General features: G+C 39.7%; 2 protein-coding genes across 5 annotated transcripts in view; one reads left to right on the top strand and one right to left on the bottom strand.

Annotated features, from left to right (window-relative positions):
• znf644a (zinc finger protein 644a) overlaps positions 1–9,861 on the bottom strand; it is a 24,049-nt gene extending 14,188 nt beyond the window's left edge. For 2 of the 3 annotated variants that reach the window (XR_014870965.1, XM_085142051.1), the window contains exons 1-3: positions 9,691–9,812; positions 3,785–6,227; positions 412–1,005 (exon numbers count right to left, since the gene is read on the bottom strand). Coding sequence is in view for 1 of the 3 variants with exons in the window: in XM_085142051.1 (XP_084998177.1) it covers positions 412–1,005; positions 3,785–6,224 (3,034 nt within the window). In the remaining 2 variants the exon portion in view is untranslated. Of the gene's footprint in view, positions 1–411; positions 1,006–3,784; positions 6,228–9,690 lie in introns of all 3 variants that reach the window. The other variant, XR_014870966.1, reaches the window with a different exon arrangement.
• Positions 9,725–13,434, top strand: LOC146498015 (uncharacterized). Of its 2 annotated transcripts, none has more exons than XM_085142073.1 (4): positions 9,725–9,828; positions 12,420–12,518; positions 12,592–12,707; positions 13,057–13,434. In XM_085142073.1, the coding sequence occupies exons 2-4, from the start codon at positions 12,448–12,450 to the stop codon at positions 13,425–13,427; spliced, it is 558 nt and encodes a 185-aa protein (XP_084998199.1). In that variant the 5' UTR covers positions 9,725–9,828; positions 12,420–12,447; the 3' UTR covers positions 13,428–13,434. The 2 variants fall into 2 exon arrangements, with proteins under 2 accessions (XP_084998199.1, XP_084998198.1); XM_085142072.1 differs by lacking the exon at positions 9,725–9,828 and adding an exon at positions 10,065–10,579.

Genomic DNA, 13,434 nt, shown 5'->3' with positions numbered 1-13,434 from the left:
TTGATGAATTGTAGAAACAGACACTGGTAAGTTTATCACGTCTAAAATCAAGCTTTCAACAGTTTCCATCACATTTTAGCAAATAAGCCATCTGCGACAAGAAAGAAATGTACTTGGGAATGCCTAAGTGTCAATACTTTATTTAATATTATACTATTAACTGCAAGGCAATAAAACAAGAATAAAGTTAATCTGTATTTCGTGTAACAGGCGCTTCCGTTTCATCCACAATACAAGGTATACTCTTATTCTCTACATTTATGCTGATGAAATCTTAATTTCAACACACATGCACACTCACAAACACACAAAGAAATCCTGACAAAAAACAGCTACTGCAAATCTGAGTTTTAGAACATGCACAAGCTTAGACAATTAAATTTAATGGTAGTCCAATGCATTGTTACTTACCAGATATTTGGTTTGGCAGTGAAGATGCAACTTTTGCTCCTGAATTGTGTTCACTGTTTGAAGAAACTGTTATCATGTTTCTGGATATCTGAGAGGATCCCTTTAGTCTGGCATCTTCCTGACACTTCCTTTTCTTTAGAATTCCTATCAAGGCAGTTGTGCCTGAGAACGAATTTTTAACATCCAAATTCGTCTCCTGTTGCCTTTGTTCAGATTCAATTTCTGCTAAAGAAAAGGTGGGTATCAGTGGTTTGGCTTCAGTGCAAACGCTTGAATCGGAATTACTTTTTGTGATTCCAGTATGGGGCGATGTGAAACGATCAGCACTGGACAGCTTTGAAGAAGCACCATAGTGGAAATGGTTCCGTCTCTTTCCCACAATCTGAAGGGCCCTCTGGAACTCCTTCTTGTCCCTCATCAGCTCTCGTAGTAAAAGTAATGGGGATTTGTTTTTTGATGCAAAGCTTTTACCAAGCTTTTTGAGGTGGCCTCGTATGTGGTTTGACTGCCCAGTCCTGTTGTCAAACGAGTCCCCACATAAGGGACAAGAATGAATGCTCTTCACGGTCTCAGAGTTCGACTCTAGCTGTAATGCTGAGAGAAATAAAATAAAATTAGGCACAAAAACATTGCACCGTATAATATCAGACATTTGAACTTTGTAACACTGAACGACTTTTAATCTATAATTTAAATCCAGTTTGCAAGTTGGGTTTTATGTTTTATGCTCACAGTTCCTTCCACTGGTTTTATACAGGTATCTCAAAAGAATGACTGCCAAGATCTCGGATGTAGCTAGCTACTGTTGGCTAGCGCTTTGTCACATGGAGTTACACAGCAGGTAGCTCTGCATGCTAATTTGGCGGAGTTTTTACCCCAGAAGGCCTTCCAACTATTCCCATCAGGAAAGGCCAGATAACCAAAGGGGATTTGTGTCTCTGGCTGGAATCAACGCAGTAATCTTCCACTTGCCCAGCAGATGTGCTAACCACTACATTATGGAGACGGACGCCGCCAGGCGGCTAACTACCCCCCACCAAAACAAGATGGAGAATTTGGAAGAAGGCAGCCCCACTGATTTTCACAAAGCAGTTCTTGAGAGTTTGTCAGTGTTGATTGTTACCGATACAACTTACTGAAATGACCTTTGACACTATACTGTTTACATATGAATTAGCGTATTTCAAAATGCTTATATTCTGCTGCACTGTTGGCTGCAGAAATCGCCAAGACCAGAAAGAGAATCTTTAATTTTCTCTTGTTGCTGCTGATGTGGACAGAAGATGACACTGGATTGCAGTGACAGATCACAAACAATGGAAGCCTACAGTAGATTGTGGAGCGAACATTTCATTTGATCTGACCATCTTGCAGAAAACCCTATTTATACATAGTGTACTTTAGTGCTGGGCGATGTGACGATATATATCGTGTGCATGATAGAAAAATGTCTATCGTGCCATTTGTCTTCTATTGTTTCTATCGTTTCTAACCTAGTTTTATAAATTATTACATAAGATATATCATTAAATAGCCTGTGGCAAATATATTAGTGTTGTCTTGTCACTATACATACTCTAACTTTATGCAAGAGAAAATATAGTATTAAAAAATGATCTTTTTTGTAGGGGTGCAACAATACCGGTATTGAACCGTTCGATACAGTGCTTTCGGTTTGGTACGCATATGTATCGAATGATACAAAATTTTTAATTTATTTTTTCAACTTTCCTTCTGACAATGCTGTCTGTGTTGAGAGCTCAGTGGATTTGCGTTCCACTACTCCGCCCAGGCTGCACTGTCGAGCGCAGATCCACTGAGCGCAGCGTGCTCTTGTTGGGGTGGACAAGCTAGCAAGACAGAAGCTAAGCTCGTTGCAACATGGCAACTGCCTCAACGCTACCCGAAATTTAACCTCCCCCACCCTCATTCAGATCTGGCGTTTGGAACTATCTTGATTTTCGTGTGAAGCATGACCCTGATGGTAAGCGCGTCATGGACGAAAGTAAAACAGTATGTCGGATGTGCCACGCAATGCTCAATTACATTGGTGGGAACTAGTGCGTCAGCGCAGTTAGCTCGTTAACGTGTTGACGCCGTCCAGCCCCACGCATGCGGTAACTCGTTAACGGAGATTTGACGCGTTATCGCGTTAATGTCATTTTAACAAGATTAACACTGACAGCACTAGTGGGAACACAACGAATATGACTGCACATTTACGCCAACATCATCCTAGTGCAAAGACAAGTGGAAGCAGACAAAAACAACAAGCACGCATGCTACAAACTTTACCCGAGTCATTTAGACTCCCATAAGACGCCCATTTGCAAGCTATGCTATAAAACCAATCCCGCACCCGATGGCAACACAACAAATCTCTTCTATCACCTACAGAAGGTACATAAAGGAAAACTCAAGAACCCAGAAAATCCAAGCTAAACCAAGTTATGGAACAACGGAAGCAAGTTTGGAAAAGAAAAACTGCTGAAGATAAAGCAGTCTTTCGCACAAGGTACGTTTGCCGTTTGAGAAAACATCCCAGTGCCATAAACAAATCACAGGAGCCATCTCGCGTTACATTTGTAAAGGCATGGCCCCTGTTTATGTAATTGAGAAGGACAGCTTTCGTGACCTCGTCACCCTCTGCGCTCGCTGTTTACAGACTGCGTACTTTCCACATGACCACACTGGAGACATGTTAGCCCAAGGTATGAGTCTGCCATTGATACATATTTAATGTGCATAAAGTACATTATGTACATATATACATGCATGTAGTACTCATATATATATATTTATGTATGTATATATATATATATATATATATATATATATATATATATATATATATATTAGTTTTACCAACATATATGATATGCATGTTAGTAAAACAAATATTTTCATCTACTGTTCTGGCTGTAGTAATTCCGAGTGACCCCTAATTAAGAATTAATGTGTCTAGATCTTTGTCAAACTTTTCAGAGAATCACTGGAAACATTGCGGTAATATTGCGGTATATCGTGATATGTATCGTCATTGGGATATAAAATAATTCATATCGTGATATTTTTTCCATATCGCCCCTCACTAGTATACATAACTAAGTATACATAGTATACATAACTTGCAGTTAATGACTGGTCAGTAACAACCAGTCACTAGAGAAAAACTCCAACTAATTGGCGAGTGGTACCTTCAAATTAATTTGATTAATCTGTTGATGGTTTAGTTTTTGGAACCACATTTTGAGATCTCCTGCAGTATCTGTTACAACTTGGCAAGAACACATTTTAACAGTAGTAATAAGGAAAGCTGTAATTCACAAGAGTTTTTCTTTTAAAGAAGAACATGCAATAAGCACTCGAGTACCTTTTTTCAATCGGCGTAATGCTGACATCTTCCGTCGGATTCGCGGCCTCCTGTCTTGACAAGCCACCTGCTCAGGAGGCACAACATGGCGCGCATTGTAGCTGAGCCCTACCCTATGAAGATGCCCTCGGACGTGATTTGACAATCCAACACCTGACTCAAATACTGCAGGACAATAAGGACAGTTCTTGCGGTCCGATTCCAACTCTGACAAATCATCTCCGAAGGATTCTCCCAATGGTATTTGGTGGGCTTCAAAGGTTTCTTGAAACACTTCTGTTTCTATGCATTCTTCTTTGATTTCAGGGTCATTCTGTTCTTGCTCTTCAGTCTTTATCTTCTCAAAAAGCCTTTTAGATGCTTGAAGGGCACCCCTCATAGACATTCTTCTGCTATATGTGTAAATGATGTTTTGTTTTTCTTTTTTGATGCCATTGTCAGAAAGATTACTGTTTGCATCTGTATCTTTAAACTGGAAAATATCCCTTTCATCATAGTTGGCCACTTCTTCAGGATTGACTTTTTTCGGACTTGGCAAAGGTTTTGGTAAGATAAAGCATGAGTCTTGGTCGGAGGTGTTGCGATATGGGGTGGACATCTTTCTTTTAGATGGTGTCTTTTTGACTGTCGAGGGATCTATAGTCACACTGGAGCCATTTGGGGATAAAGTTGATTCTTCATCCTTGACTGTCAATGTTTCAAACAACTCATCACAACCATCTTTGTCACTGTCCTGAACAGGTTTACTACAATTATTGCGTTCCTTCTTCTGCTCTAAACTCTTTTTTCCATGTCTTTGTCGAGACAGGAGAACATTAATAGATTTGTCCAGTTTTGACTCTGTTACTTGAGACCTGGGGCCTCTCTTAAGCTTGCTATTTCTGAATAAGTCTGAAATGTCACTGGACCCATTAGGTGAACAAGCTCTTTTAGAGGCAATCTGATTTTTGATAGAGATTTTAGATGTAAACTCTGCATCTTCGACAGGAGTTTTACAAGTAGGCACTTGCTGCTCCTTACCTAGTTGTGCGTTTTTCTCTCTATGCTGTGCGGCTTCATATTCTTCAAAACTTTGTTGATGGCGTCTGAGAAGGTGATTCTTAAAAACATTTTTGCTAAAAGCTCTATAAGAACAAATATCACACGAGAAGATTCCATGATCATCCTCCTGCACTTGCTTTCTAACCGTAATAACAGTGTGCTGCATAATGTCATGTCTCCTAAGGTCATTTTCACTAAGAGTCCTGAAGCTACATTTGTCACATCTAAACTTTCTCTTGTCCTTCTCATGTGTCTTTGCATGTTGAACAAATGTGTTAGGGCAATTTGTTCCAAATGGACACTGAGGGCAGAAAAACTTAGCGTTTTTATCATCTTTTTTCCGATCATTCACACCTTTGATCTCTTCAGTAAGTCTTGTTCTCTTGTCCTTATGGATGGACATGTGGTCAATAAGCAAACCACTTTGTCTGAAAGACTGGCCACACTCTCGGCATATGAAGGGCTTTGGTGAAATATTGGGAGGTTCAACATGAGACTTCATATGACGATGCAAATGATGTTCTTTCTTGAATATAAGTTTACATTTTGAGCATGGGTAACAGGACGGCTTCCCCTCTGAATGAGAATTTATTGTGAGTCTTCCCTTCAATGGAGAAAGTCCGTGTTTCATGTTGTTCTCATGCGAATTCCTTGAAGGTCCATTGTAAAGAATTTCCTTGATGGCCTTTACTGTTCCATTTGGATACTTTGAAACTTTTCCCGTTGGTGATGACTGTGACTTAGAGAATTTCCTTGACTTTCTGACTTTTCTGACAGGAATGGAATCTTCTTGGCCTTCAGCCTCAGACAGTTCCTCAGATGACTTGGGGCTCAATTCAGGGTAAAGGTCTTCTGAAGGATCTACCATCACAACCATGTCCATTTTCCGTTTCCTTCTCCTTTGGCTATTAGCAGGAGAGACTTCCTCTTTAGTCTCCTCACCAGGGGAATCACTATGGTTTTCCCAAAGAAACTGCATAAACTCTTTGTGTGGGTCCCAATTTAGGTCACTGGTGCTACTAAAATTATCCAATGAGTTCTCAGGTGACTCATCAAATCCCCAAATTCCTGCAGTGTCGATTTCATGTACAGTTTTTAGAGGCGTGATACTCTTTTCCTCCTCTTTTTCAGAGGAAATGCTATTGAGTTCATGGGCTTGTGTAGCCTGGTGGGAAGAAGGTCCATTTCCCAAGCCAACCGGAGACAACATATCTTCATTTGACAGAACATCAAGGACATTGTTTTGTTTTGGGGAAGGCTTGCCAAAGGAATCAGTGCAAGCAGCGGATTCTTGCGCCATTCTCACTGGTTCCTGTAGGAGTGTGAGGGCATTGATCTCAGGATCTGCATCTTTGTCATCTTCATCAACACCTGTCAGACATGACATTTCTGCTGCCATGACCTAAAAAAGAAAAGACATTCTTAAATATACTCACTAACAAACAACTAAATAGTATAGTATTATTCAGTTCAAACCTCTGGCCTGAAAATAGACCATTGGTCTGGAAATTATGTAGCTTTTTTGACTTTCTCTTCATAGTACACACATATTTGTAAATAAAAGAAAACTTCTGTGTTAAAAAATTGTATGGTAATTTTTTCACATCATACGTGAGCTATTGAGGTCACATGAGGCAAGGTGTGCATGGGGGATTAAATCAGGGATCACGTTAGGATAGTAAACTATACGTTAATGCTCTCATACAGGTATTTTCTAACCAACTATTTTCTAACCATTCATCCATCAATCCATTTGCTACCACTTATTCAGCCAACAAAGAAACTAAGATCTCCCTCTCCTCAGCCACTTCCTTAAAGTGTTCCTATGACAGTCAAGACATATAACCTCTCAAAGGACATGTCGTTCTTCCAGGACATATCCTTCTTCCAGGACATGCCCTTCTTCCAGGACATGCCTGCAACACCCAGGAGACACTATAATCAGATGCCCAAACAAGCCCCTTAGTGGTTCTACTCTGAGTCAGTGAATGACCCAGCTTGTCCCTGACCTGGAGTGGGTATTCTATCCTTTTCTGACTGAGAACCATGGCCACAGACTTGTGTTAAGTGTTAATTCTCATTTCTCATTTCTTCCAATTAACACTGGGCTGCAAACTGCTTCAATGTGAGCTGGAGGCAACCACTTGATGAAGCCAAAAGAACCACAATGTTTACAAAAAGCAGAAGCCACCAAGGTGAAAGCCTTCCGGCACCTGTTGTTTCCACCTGAAGATTCTGTCCATTAAAATTAGAATAGAAACTGTGACAAGTCCTGGTGAAGTCCAACACCCACTGGAAACAAGTCCGGCTTATTCCCAGCAATGCAAACCAAGCATTTAGTTTTTCTTTTGGTACAATAACAAGGAGCAAAATGACTATGTTTTTCCATCACATTCATGGGTGAAGGGAGCAAACATGAGGTCTGCTGGCTCAGCCAGCATAAATGTCGGCCATGCAAAGTACCCATAAACTCAGGTAAGCAGGCTGATGTGCAAGCTGGGAAATATCTGGGTACCTAATGGATGAAGCTTACCAAACCATTTGACAGATGCACAGACAAAGATTTTAAGATAATATACCTATGGAACAAATGTAAAAAAAACCACCCAAAAATCATTTGGTGCTCCATCTTATGATCTCTTTGGTCACAAGCAGACCTCTACAGGGCAAAACACTCGCCATTTACTCTCCTAACCATAGTAAAACTAGAAAAAGAACAACACGAAAGCCGTACTTTTCATGGAGTTGTTGTTGTTGTTGTTTTTTTAATCATTGATGTTTTTGTCACACTCCTCCCATTCCTGTTGAACTCAGTTATTGCTCCTTTCCCAGTTCCAGCCCACTTGTCAACCAGTCAACAGTCCTCTGATGCACAGCGTCATCCACGTTGAGCACCGAGCAATTGGAATTTTGGATGACAGCATGGGAGCAATGCTGTCATCCATAGGCCCTTTCCATTGGGCATATGGAGAGCCAATGGAAAGGGGTTTTCCATTGGCTCTCCATAGACAAATACCTCAGCAAATGGACACAACTACGAAACCATGTTAAGCATAAATCTATTAACAGTTGCTTACTACAGTACTAGTCACGAACATGCCAGGGATGGTTACTAGCTAGCTATAACTTAGATATTCATCACGTAACTTATTATACTGATAGTCAAGCATAAAACATATATACCGGTTAAAACCGGATGTTTTTATCAGCATGCCAATATTATTGGCCAAAATTTGCCATTTGGAAACCTATCAGTATCAGTATTCATAATGGTCGATAATTTAAAAACTCGAGAGATGGGAGAAACACCCTTCTTGCTATGAATATTGACATCATATAATTTTTCTGCCTCTCCAACCTCTCTAAACACAAAGTAGGGCAGGGCATAAACAATTAAGTAAATACCCTAACAGTTGTTGTGTGTGGTTAACTGTTTAAGGAAAAAATAATATGGCAACATATTGGAACATCGATTTTTTAACTCACCAAACAAAACATTTTTGAAATCTTGAAGTAACACTTAAATTGCACATTACCGTTAGCTAATATTTTTGAACTTTTTCATACCTCGCTGCACATGAATAAATGTTTATTTTGAACCTCAAGGGCGCAGGTAGGAAAAATGGTGCAGTAAGCATAGAATCCGCAAGAAGAACATTATTCGTTTAATTGAAAAGCTTCTTTCAGATGCTCCCGTATTCCCAAGGGGTCACCACAGCAGATCGATCCACACAGATTTTGTACACGTTTTCATGTTGGAAACCATTCCTGACACAACCCTGTGTCTCCACCCATTTTTTGCATGTTAGGTAAATGTGTTAACCACTACACTGCTGAGCCACTAATTGTTGTTTTACTGAGTATTTTGACTATTCATGTCATTTTTCAAAGTAAAACACAATTACATTCTTATAAATAGTACTTCTTTTTCTTACACATTAGGTGAATGAATGGGTTATGTTTTGGACTAAAGCCAAAATTCATCTTAAATTTGCCAAAAGAAAAATGTTTGTTTTTTGACACTAGCAACCAAGAGAACAAACATTCAATGGTAAAAATCATTAACAGGAGCCCAGAAATGCAAATATAGATCAGTGGTAGTTAGCGTTGTCTGTACATGCAGCTTGTAGCATGCTTTAGCAGATAGTATAAACTTGACAAAACAGGAAACTGTTCAAAATAACATTGAATATTTATATTTTTAAATGTGTAATTTGTAGTTCTTGGTTATTTAGATGTATAAAGTAAAGCGTTTGGCTATGCTACCAGAGTTGACTTCATGGCTCAATCAGCATTTACTGTCTACAAAATAAATAAAACTAAATACAAAATACACTCGATCCTTAGCTTAGATAATTAATTCTGGTCATTGTTAACACCACAAGGTCGAAGGAGCGAGAGGTGTTGTTTTTGAAGGGCAATAAAAGTGTCATACCAAGTGAATGCTTCTGTGGCACACAAAGGTGATCCTAACATGTACGTAGTAGCACCAAATCTGCACAGGGATGGACCTTATAAATGGCTTTTGGTGAGCGGTGTTGGATTTTGTATAGAGCTGAAACTTTCAGCACAGTTGTTCAGGTACATGCCAGCCCACGACAGTTGGTGTCCGTTTTGAATATGCCTTTTTTTCAGAGCAAATATGATCATCTAGACAAATGTTCCGTTGAAGGATCATTACATTTCTTTGACGTTTATATCACGATGTGTTGCTGGATGCTGCTTGCAGGAGCTGCAGACCATTCCATTAAGGCTGTTCCACACCAAAACCTATTCCTCAGGCTAAAATCCAGCTAATGACAATCGTTACTCGCTACTCATAATACAAACACCATTCCAAATGATGAAAAACAAACAAACGTTACCTCTGAGCGGTGTGGATGAAAACAGGGCGCAATTTATACGCTGCATTGAATAATTTCTTACTTTCGTCTTCCATCTATTTCACAGTCGCCATTTTCCTGTGGTGGTCTGGTGTGGGACAGATCATTTCTTTCGTACGGGTAATCGTACACGTAATTTACTCTAGTGTAAGAGGACAAACTTTTATCCAAATAATAACGTTTAATCCTGTGACTGTTTTATATTACAGCTATAGCAATAGCTCATGTTTTCGTCAAGTATTATTTCGTCGCGTATTGTTTCGAGTCGGCCTCATGCTCCCCCGAGAGATTTGTAATGGTTCAGTCCAGATAGGAGGCATAAAAGCAGAGTTAATGACCATCTCTTTTGGGTAGCAGATTTTTGGGGGGGCTTGATGTCGTGTAATCACAGTTTTAATTGATAAGATAAATTGATAGGTTTGGTTTGGATTATTTTAAGCACACATTTGGTTTTGCTTTTTAAAGTTGCTACTGACGCACAGACAGGAATTGTATGCCAACACAGGAGAAATGTTAGCACTACCCCCCCCCCCCCCCCCCCCCCCCCCCCCATGGTTGTCTTCTCTTGGGTCTTTGTTGCGTTTGTAGCCGGTTATTAGCCGGTTCTGTTACTCTCTGCCTCGTAGTTTAAAGACTTGAGACACATTTTTTTAAACATACGCGACAAAATATAAAAATAAATCGTGTAACCACTCTTATACCTGCCCCTGATTGCTTATAAGGGCATTTTCTACAGCTGAGTTAAGCACTGTCAAAAGGAAAACGTATTACTAAAACTATTGTCAGTCACTGTGGAGTGAGGTCAGGGGGTTAAACTCAGGCCTGACTAAACAATGTCTTCGTATCTGCAGAGTAATGTCTGTTATCACAGGTGGGTACACAGTCATCCTTTTAAGAAAGACATTGTTTTTAACTTACCTAAGCGGTGAACCGTCAAAATGTCTGCATAATTTATTGTTATTAGCTGGTTCTTACATGTTAGCTAAACTAAAGCTGCCGACAATCAGGTGTCCTTAACATAACAACCTAGAAAAGTAGTAATGTAAGTATTTTGCTCTTAAACACCTTCATTTAAATGCAAATGAAATGCAAACAGATTCTATGTGGCTTTGTTCAGGAGGTGAGCTGTCATGCTGTAAACATTTTCAAGAAATCTGTTAATAACTTGTATTAGCTTAAATGCTAAATCGATATCAACTGGATTATGACTAACAGGAGGGCTGTGCAAAAGGCCTTTGCTAGGAAAGTGGGCAGTAGGTGCAGTGATTTATTGAAACATGTTCAAACGTACATGGAAATGCAGTATATAAGGCAAAAACAAAAAAAACAGAGTTCATATAATTCTAACGTGCTTGAAAGTTGATATTTCACCACCTTTATTCTTCATCACAGCCTGAACTCACTTCATCAGAATCAGAATACTTTATTAATCCCTGGGGAAATTACGTAGCATTAGGCAGGCAGAATTAGGCACCTTTCCTGTAATTTCTCTAAGTAGTCTTGCTAGTGCTCCAAGCTTCTCGAAGGACATTCAAAGGTTGTCTTTGGATGTTGGCTGCCTTCTGTTCTCTGTCAGGATGATCCCACATTGCCTCAAAAATGTTGAGGTCCAGGCTCTGGGGAGGAGAATCCATAGTGTGATAGTGTGCCATTGTGTGTGTGTGTATGTGTGTGTGTTTATATACAGGTATGCTTTTACTTCATCTGCAGTGTGTTTGGGATCATTGTCATGTTCAAAAACGAAGGTGTTGTCAATCAGACGCTTTCCAGATGATATTGCTTGGCGGATCAAAATTAGGTTATGACTTTCAGATACTGTTCATGTGCTATAGATAGTTTTGTTGGTCTTATACTTCTTCTTTTGTCCTCTGCTTGCCCAGTTTACTATTTTCCTTAGGAAAATACTGCACATAGTACTGAGATCTGATGCATTTTCAGCTAACAGCTCGTTGGAAAGCACCTTTATGATGCAAGAATTTTATTTTAATGCCTGTCAAACTTTGTGATCTTTGGTATTTTTTGTACTACAGAAATGTAAAGAAATTATTTGCTGACCAGCTGCTAGTAACAAAGTGCATAAAAATAGAATTTAAAATATGTTCTTTTGTAAATTGTCTGTTATTTGTAGACACGACACTGGTACCCTTTAATGCTTCAGTGAGTCATAGGTTATTTTTAACTGGCTTAACAAACAACAACAAAAAATTCATAAAATGGTCAGGTACAAGGACTGGACTGAAAAAGCACCCAATGTCCAAAGGAAAACGTTGAAACACTTTCAGATGATTTTTTTTTAATACCAAGAAAATCTGGAATCAAAATATTTTTAATAATGAGGGAAGGCTCAAGATTATAGCACAGAACTGTATATTAAAGCTAAATCATTCCCATGTTATCTGCCCAATGCTATGATACTGTGGGGATTGAAAACTTTAAGGCCATACGGGCATAAACATGGTATAACTACATCATTAAGAGGCTTGATTGAGCCTCTGAGGTCATGAAAGAAAAATGAAGATAAACCTGTTAGCTCTGTGTTAATCTTTACCACAAACCAAAGTCCTTTGGTTGACAGCAACAATGGCAGTTTCCCCACATTCTCTAATCTAGGTTTTATAGCGAACAGGTCAGTTGTGCATATGCATTTGTTGAATCTCTATTTTCTTTCCTCTTAATCATTTACCCCTAAACCGGTTTGTATTCAAATTCAGTGAGTACATAGCTGTATTATCTGATGAGATGTTGGACTCTGATGACTGCACCTTGGCCTTGGATGGTCTGTTTTTTAACAAACCCGCTGTCCATGAAGTGTAAGTACAAAAAGGTGCCCCACATATTCCCTTTTGTCTTTACCCCTGTAATCTGAATTATTCTGTCTGACAGAAAACCACTGCACCAGGAGGTCAGTCCATGGCAGCTGGAAGAGCCTCCATCTCTTACACATATTCCAGCCACTCAGGATATACAAGAGGAGGCTGAATCGCTCTCTACACGATACAGTATGTTGTGCTCTGGATTAGGTTGAATTCCTTTTCACTTGACTTGAGTAAACTGCTCAGTATCAGGCCAATTGAAGCCCTACTAAATTTAACTCTGTGACTCACTCACTCAGTGGCTTGAATAGGCTTGAAAGCATTCCCAGTTTTCTTTGACTTTGCATAAACAAATCTGAATCTGGGTCTTATGATATATTCAGGTATAGATGGAAAGGTTAATTCCCCGATGTTAACTTTCTTTAATCTAATCAAAGCACTGAAGGCGGCTTTATTAATTTTTCTAGAGGGAAACGCATCACAGCTACCAGCAACTTGGATTCAACTCTTTCTCATTCTTCAATGTGACTTGCAGGTTTCTCAGAGGCAACCCATAAGTTTCAGCCTCTTTTTAAAGGATCTGCTGGCCTTAAGGTGCTACCTTCAACAATCAGCAGTTCCTGCAGTTTTAACAGTGATAAGAAAGACACTGAGAAGACTAACGGAGGTAGCAGCAGCAGCACCAGCCAATGCGATGGCCTCCAGGGAGGTGAAGGGTTCAGGGATTACTCTCAGGGTGGCTGTCAGAGTGGCAGAGGTGGCGATGAAACCCTGCAGGACTCTGGTCATGTGGGCCTCAGCAGATGGTTGTCTCAGGACTGCAGCAAAAGCCTGCCTCTACGGACAAGGAAAGTCTTAGTTATGTGCACATTGTTTTCAGACATTTACTGTGTTGCATGTGTTTAATGATGAG

Source organism: Neolamprologus multifasciatus, chromosome 18, assembly GCF_963576455.1.
Source record: "Neolamprologus multifasciatus chromosome 18, fNeoMul1.2, whole genome shotgun sequence".
Classification (NCBI taxonomy): Eukaryota; Metazoa; Chordata; class Actinopteri; order Cichliformes; family Cichlidae; genus Neolamprologus; species Neolamprologus multifasciatus.
Note: the sequence above shows the minus strand (reverse complement) of the source record. Positions and strands in the feature narration are given on the sequence as shown.